This window comes from Buceros rhinoceros, unplaced genomic scaffold (assembly GCF_000710305.1).
Source record: "Buceros rhinoceros silvestris isolate BGI_N320 unplaced genomic scaffold, ASM71030v1 scaffold24998, whole genome shotgun sequence".
NCBI classification, from domain to species: Eukaryota; Metazoa; Chordata; class Aves; order Bucerotiformes; family Bucerotidae; genus Buceros; species Buceros rhinoceros.
The window spans coordinates 1-7879 of record NW_010426655.1 but is presented as its reverse complement, the minus strand read 5'-3'; the positions used below and the strand labels follow the sequence as shown (position 1 = coordinate 7879).

At 48.9% G+C, this 7879-nt stretch overlaps 1 protein-coding gene across 1 annotated transcript; it reads right to left on the bottom strand.

Annotated features, from left to right (window-relative positions):
- Positions 1 to 348: 348 nt before the first annotated feature.
- PDCD7 (programmed cell death 7) lies at positions 349 to 7192 on the bottom strand. The gene is made up of 6 exons (XM_010141609.1): positions 7060 to 7192; positions 6564 to 6800; positions 5895 to 5982; positions 5391 to 5508; positions 3157 to 3161; positions 349 to 361 (listed from the first exon to the last, which is right to left on the bottom strand). The coding sequence occupies exons 1-4, from the start codon at positions 7124 to 7126 to the stop codon at positions 5391 to 5393; spliced, it is 510 nt and encodes a 169-aa protein (XP_010139911.1). The 5' UTR covers positions 7127 to 7192; the 3' UTR covers positions 349 to 361; positions 3157 to 3161.
- Positions 7193 to 7879: the final 687 nt, after the last annotated feature.

The following is a 7879-nucleotide window of genomic DNA, read 5'->3' as shown; positions in this document are numbered from 1 at the left end:
TCGTCAGCCGTGGACCCAAACCAGCCTCCCCGAGGAAAACACCACCATGTGCCTTCACTAGGGTCAGCCCAGACCGCCAGCGCAATCACTCGGCCTCGTCAGGGAGAGCTGATGTGTCCCCAACCAGGGAGAAATCCAGGGCTGGGGGTTTCCCAGGGTAGGATGGAGTGAGGTAGCACCTCAGCTGCTCCATGGGGAGACAACCATCACCTGCCCTTACACAGGTGGCAAAAAATGTGTGTGTTAAAATTTCCTTTGGAGAAATTGCTTAAAATGAATGACACCGCAACTCAAGTTAAACACATCCTGCAGGTTTGGGATGTGTCATTTCTGGGGGGAGGGATGAGCAAGAAATTTATTTCTGAAATTGTCTTTGACTGGAGCTGTGCTGGCACTACTCGTAAGTTCAGAGTGCCAACTCCATGCCTTCGGTGTGACTGTCCACGGAAAGGCTTCCAGAGCACAGACAGCTCCTTCAAATTGCCATGCCGGGGTTTAAAATGGGTGACAAAGCTGTTACAGGAATAGGCGTTGATTTAAAAGCAATTTAAGACTGATCAGCAGTTAGGAAAGATCATGAAGCACCACAGGCTATTTTAAATATAAATATATATATATACACACACGTTATATTTTTGTTGCCAGCACAGGTAATGTTACCTGCTTACTCCTCTGTTAGATTTACTAATAAATGAGATGGTGATGACTCCAGAGCAGAAAACAGACCCAGAGTAGAGCCTGAAGTTTGTCCTCCTTGTCCCAGAAAGACCCAACCCTGCTGCTTGGATGGGATTAAAAAAAACCAACCGCAAACCAACCCTTTCCTCTCTCCTGCCCCATCGCTCATCCTCACCTCCTCCCACTCCAGCCACTTGAGATCAGTTAGGGGAGAGCTTTCCCTCCCCTTCTTTGCCCAGAAAAGGCAAACACTGCTGACATCCCTTTGAGCCTTCCCGCAGAAGTGAAGCTGGGCACGGGCTCAAGCCGAGGCGACTCACCATGGTGCTCATGAGGATGTCGGTGCAGTCAGGGAGCTCGATGGCTGGGGCTGTGATTAAAGTGTTTGCTCCTCCCAAGTCCCCGTCCAGGCAACTGGCCGTTCGGAAGGGAACTTCATCCAGGTAGCTCATGGCCATTGCCTGATGTCTCACTGCTGGAGGAAGGGATGAAATAAAGCTGTAAAAGGCAGGACTGGCACCTCTGAAGTTGGGTGGAAGGAGAGAAAGATGAGCTGTTTCAATTGACAGCAGTACGAGATGCTGCCAGCCAAGTAAAAACCGCTGTGTATAATGCCCAGACCTGCAAAATCCTCATGACTGATAGCGGGAAGATTTGTCTGAACTAACCTCTGCTATTCTGAGCTTGAGCCAACAAGACCTGACCAAGCTTCCAGCTTCATCTGGCAGAGATCCTGAGTGGTTTCCTCCTCTGTTCCCACCTCTGTGCGTAGCCTGCTGCTTCCCATCCCTCCCCATGCTTCTCTCTCTCCCTTTACCAAGCCAGCGACAGACCCAGCACTTTTTCCAGTTAGGGGCAGAAACCGCAGCCAAATAGGACCCCTCGCAGGGCTCCCTGCTCCACATGAGCCGAGCAAGCGCCCATGGCCATGGAGCTCACAACGGTGGCTACGTGCTGCTAAGCTGTCAGACTGAGCTGGGGCTAGGGCATCCCCTCTAGGGCTGCAGCAACTTCCTGAGAGCCAGACAAGCAGGCCAGTGCATCAGGCAAGTGTCAGCATTAGAGAGATGTCGACTGAGCTGTTGTAAGGCCAGATTAGCTGTTAAGAACCACCCATTCATTTCAAGCGTGGCAATGGTTTTGAGATCAGGAATAGCACCTGATATAAACCTGATGGTTTTGAGATCAGGAGAGCCCCCAGCTCTGAATAAACGTCTCTATTTGGTGAACAGCCACTGCTCGCTGCATGAAGCCTCGAGTCCGCAGCTTCCCAGCGTGCAAAACTATTTCCTTTTACGTATCGTCAGCTGGCAAGAGCTGATGGTCAGGTTTCCACTGAGTCCTGGTACTGCAGCCTGTGCCTGTGCATCCCAAAGCCCTCAGCACTCCCCCTCAGGACAAACAGTGAATACCTGGGGTGACATCTCTAAGGACTTCTACTAATTATTAATTTTTTCCTTTAAAATGGCTTTTTGACAATGAGGACAAACACTCCACAAAAAGATAATAAGCAGGTGAATGTACACAAGGAAAAAAAGCTGCTTCAAGGCAAAAATAAGGCTCTATAATAGGAAATAGCATTTGAGGTCATTTCTTACGTTAGCAAAGGACTAACAAACTGCTTCCAGCCCACGAGTGAAGAGCGACACGTGCAATCGCTTGGCTCAACTGGGTTGTTCTCACCAGAATTAGGGGAGTTGTCACCCTCCTGCTTACGCCAGCAGCCCCTAATACCTGGGGCTGTAGCGCAGGCAGAGCCCCACACCAGCCCTGAGCTCCCGCACGTGTCCTGCTGCTGACACGCGACGCGGGCAACGTGTCAGGAGCCTGCACAGAGCCAGAGACCATCTGCTCCTTGTCCTAAGAGGGTTCAGCGCAGGTTAAATCCACGTCAGCGCTGACAAAGGCAATGCAGGGAAACATCTGGGAGTGAAGCTGCCTTCCCCAGCTTCTGAAGCCACTGTGCAGCCCCTGCCTGCAAGAGGACAGACCCTCCTCGCAGCTTGCACGGTAAATCAGCTCTTCCCCAGAGCTGGGTGGTACGAAGGAAAAGAGCATCTCGTTGTGTGTCACCTAGAACAGCTTTACTTGTTTTAAACACCGCTTAAGGGATGGAGAGGGGCAGGGAACGTGTCTGAAGCCACGATGAAGAACGTATGGGAAGATTATGGAACCATATCTCACTGTATTTCACTACATAAACACTGTGCTCTGGGGAAGACTCCCACAAGCATTAAATACCCAAACCACTACTCAGAAAAACAAAAGCACATTAGGGTGAGAAGCAATGAGAATGAAAACGCTACTCGACATGAGTAAAAGAGGGTCAGTCGTAAACACCAGCTCACACCAGAAAGCAACTCCTACAAGGGTTCTGACGCCACCTGCTTCACGCTGGCACTGTCACCTCAGAGGCAGAGGCTGGCAAACGAACAAATTCCTCTCAGGGAGAGGATGTGCCTCAACAGCATAAAAAACCTGAGCTGCACTCGGACCAGGGAAGGAAGAGGATGGATTTTACTAGTTAAGGTTTTAAAGATCCCTCTTTCACCCGTGGCTTCAACATCTTCCTCACTGAAAATATAAAACATTTTAAAGCAAATGTCATGAGGCACGAGCGAATACGTAGAACCAACCACAGAAAGCTCGAGGGACTGAAACATGCCTCAACGTTGGCATTTCCAGCTCCTGTTCTTATTAACAAGAGGAAGTTGTTCCTACCGTCAGGCGAAGTCATGGAGCATTTCTCGCAGCGCAGGGAGAAGGGGGCTGCTCCGACGCTGCCTGCTGATCCACTGCTCAGTTCTTCAGAGTTTTGCAGCGTCAGACCAGCGTCTGGGTTGAGCAGTTTGAGGATTATTGTAGCTTAAGTGGTTAGTCTGTCCCATCAGACACGCTTATGGGATAAGGAGCCCATTGACGCAGAGCATCCTCTGGTCACTAAAGCTTCCCCAACGTAAAGCCTTGTTTCTGCAGAGGGTTTTACGTTATCTGAACTTCTGCTTCTTCATCAGACCCCCCAGGGATCTGACCCAGCCATAGCAGTAACAAGGTTGAGAGGATGTACAGACAGGCCAAAGGAACTCCCTCCTCCAGACCAGCAGTTGTCTTTCTGCACTTCTGTAAGGCCTTTGACATCCTTCTCTCTGAATTGGAGAGATGGATTTCATGGGTGGACGAGAAACTGGTTGGATGGTGCATGCAGAGGGTAGTGCTTGATGACCAGATGGAGATTGGTGGCAAGTGGTGTCCGTCCCTCAGGGGCCCATACTGGGACCAGTGCTGTTTAATATCTCACCAATGACATAGACAGTGGGATCAAGTGCACCCTCAGCACGTTTGCAGATGACACCAAGCTGAATGGTGCAGTTGACACGCCTGAGGAACAGGATCCATCCAGAGGGATGTGGACAAGCTGGAGAAGTGGGGCCATGTGAATCTCATGAGGTTCAGCCAGGCCAAGTGCAAGGTCCTGCCACTGGGTCAGGGCAAGCCCCAGTATCAGCACAGGCTGGAGGATGATGGGATTGAGGCAACTGAATTGAGGCGATTACCTTCACGAGGCCATTCAAGCCTCTTCCATGAATTACACGATGCCGCGACGCAAAGAGATAGAGGAATTGGAGATTAAATCCATCCCCGTGCATTAGGGCTAAGAAAGAAACACGACCGCAGCTCCGGGACGATGCCACGACAATGGGCACAGACCCACAGGGCCCACGGCTGTTCAAGTCAACTGCCAGAACACAGAAGGATTTGGAATCAGATGCCTCAGTTGCCTTGTAGGAGGGAGAAGGTCTTTCACACAAACCTTTTACCAGCAATTCTCGCCACACTTGGGAGTCGTAGTTGAGGCCAAGTACTAAAACAAAACTCTCCCTCGGAGTAAAAACACTTAGAACACAAAAAATCCCATTTTTTACTATTTATTCTGTACAAAACCCAACTTACAAAACAGAGGTGCTTTTTTTAACCAGGTATTATATACACGCTCTGTCCATACCCAAATGGCTCCAGAGGCAAAAACAATCACAGCAGGTCAGACGACAGATTTTATAGCGGTTTTTTTCCCAGCAGGCTTATTCATCAGATTTATATATATCCACACGGCAGCCTGACCTACTTCACCACAACAGGGAATTTTTTCCATGTTGCGGTACCAGTTTTAGTCCACAAAAGAGAAAATGTCAACAGCTGCTTTGATGGACCCTGAAAACCCCTGACTTGTTTGTACTTCAGGGTTTGTTTAAACTTGGAATAGGTCTGTTTCGACACAAAAATCCAGGAACTATTTTGACAGCGATGCTTGACGTGCTTCATTGAAGAAGAAAAACATGTTTACTAATGATCTCGCTTCTTTTTTGTTAACTCTGTCTTTCTGGAGATTTCATCAGCTGGATTTAGGCTTGTAAGGATAAAAGTCACTCAAAATAGCATGTTAATATTGGCACAAAGAGCCTTGTCAGAGATGTTTATTAAGAATAAGATTTGTTAACAGAAACTGGCAGCAGGACAGTAATTCCACACCGCGGGAAGCCTCGAGCAGGTACTTCCCTGCAGAGTCAGATGGAAAAATCAGCGCTTAACACTTTTCTTCAAGACATTCCAGCTACTGAACAGAGGATGAGACTTCCTCGTTCCTTACGCAGCAATTATTCTGTCAACATTCCTCCTCAAATACTCCTCCAATGTTAAAATAATTCACTACCAACTCATCTGACAGCAGAGGCCCAGGTGTCGTTCGTGGGGAGACTGGGCAGAACCCATCCTGGAGGGATGCAGCTGCCTTCGGGGGGATCGGCCGGCACCAAGTACTGATCCCACTCGTGCCTTTAACAGAGAGAGCATCGTTTGAGGGGGGAGCTGGCACCACTCCGGTCAGGAGGTTTATTACACACCCACAGAGGTGTTTTTCCATACTGGTCAATACGTAAAACGCTATAAACTGTGCTCTGAAACTTCATCTTCAAAACACACATGTGAAAATTTTATGTACTGTTCTACTATGCAGGGACATGTGCATATGCAGTGCCCCTCTGCCTCACCCAGGATCCAACTCCATCAAGTGAGAAGCTTGATCCCTCGCTGAGAAAACCCAGGACAACCCCTTGTAAAACTGCATTTGGAAGTTAACGAACCAACAGGGACCCTGATTTTACAATCGAGAGAATTCTCATCATCTTTGGTAACAAAATAAAGACTTCGTGTGGTTTTACCTGATCTGGATTAGAGCTGCTACAGAGTGCTCAGCCTGTAAGTAATACTCTCGGAAGGGCTGCAAGAGGTGGGCTAGAGGGAACTCATCTGCGAAAACACAAACACAGGAACCGTTTGATAATAAATCGGAGAGACCTTCGATTCTAGAAAGCCTCAGAAGCCCCCAATTTGCCAGCTCTGCTGCTGCAACTTAAGATCCCTTCCCTGTGTAACACATGAAGGACTATTTGCACATTTGGCACATCTCACCCTCACCAGAGCTGCCGGGGCAAGTGAAGGCGAGCAGAACCCTCCCTGCCTCCATCCTCTAACCAAGGGGAACACACAGACACTGAACCTTTACAGATAACCCGAGTTGTACTTGTCAAATCACCAGACTAAAGCATCCATTAGATACTGGAATCTGCCGTCTATTCATTTTCTTCTCGCTTCAGCTTCATCTACGACCTCTTCTCGCAAAACAGTATGAAATCAGCTTGAGATGTACTAAGCCTGCGCTGAAGAGCTGGACAGCTCGTACACTGCTTATCCCACCTTCTCCTCAGTCCACATGTTACTCCAGTGGATGATTCCACCCTCTATTTCTGCGCCTGCATTTTAAACCCAGTGCCCAGGAGACAAAGGAGCGGTGTGGAACAACACTGTTAAGTACGGCACACAGAATCTACCTGGATCCCCAAACAGCTTGGAATCAATCTCGAGCTTCTGCTGTAGCAGTTTTTCCCTTTCCTTCTTCTGCTTCTTTTCCATTTCTCTCTTCCTTTCCTCCTCCTGTTCTCCCTCCAGCATCACTCTTAATGCTCTCTCCTCAGCTTCATACAGCTCTGTGCGGTTTTTGAGCAATGTTTTGAGACTCTCCACCTGAGTTTCAAATGCTTCGTCTGCGGAGGGGGGTGGACAAACACCTAAACAGAAAGAGAATAAATTTCAAATGATCAGGTTCACAAGGGGCTCCGTCATCGTTCTATCAAGAAAGAGCTCGGAAATGCAGGAGAACAACCACCATATTCAGCATTTTACAGCTCTTCTTGCCTAACAAAGTCACGAAAATCACAGCTTTTTTCAAGCCGCACCTTGCTGGTCAGCACAGCGCATCCACATCACCTTATTTCCCGCATGCACAACTAAATTACGGAGTCGTTTGGTAAAAATCTCATAATTAACCTTTCCTGCCCGCAGCCTCTTTCCTCAGTTTCCGAAGCTTTTCTAAGGCGCGCAGGATGTCCACCATCCTCTTCGTGTCTGCTTGTTTCTTCCGTACTTCTGATAAGACACTGTCTGCAGCAGCCTTAAGTTCTCGCTCCTATAATAGAAAATATCCCACATATGAAATATCCCGCAAAGACAAGGATGAAACAGTACTCAAAGAGATTTACAAAGCCCTGGAGACTGGAATAACTTCCCAGTAACTGGGTCACAGCACATGAGCTCATCCACCCAGCCTTGCCTTTTCATCAGAAAGCTAAATCACGACAGACTTCAGCAAAGAAAAAACAGAATGCTGCGCAAGCACAAATGTGGGGCAAACGGCTAATGAATTCATAAAGCCTGATAACCTTCAACCACAGAAAATTAGGAAAAAACCTTAACAACATAAACCATCCTGATTCTACAGCTCGGCAATTAAAGGCCACTAACACGCCACAGTCTGAACACAACACCCTTCCCAGCAGCTGCTCTGGACCATCCCAGTGGTGTGGGCACCCATCCACAGAAACCACTTAAACCTGTCAAGGCCTAGGCCATGAGCACGGCACAGCTGAGACGCCCACCAAGGCTTTTAAGGAAGAGGCTGGGCTGTGGCAAGAGGGAGTCTCCATGTGAGCCAAAGCCGTGCAGCACCCAGGCGGCACCCACCGACCCGCGGGGTCCAAAGGCAGGTGTGGGGCAGGCACAGCCCATTATCAGCAGGTCTCCCCCCACTCCACCACAGCGCCCTGTGCCCCGGAGTCCCCACCGCGGCCAGGGCAGCAGCATCGGGCCA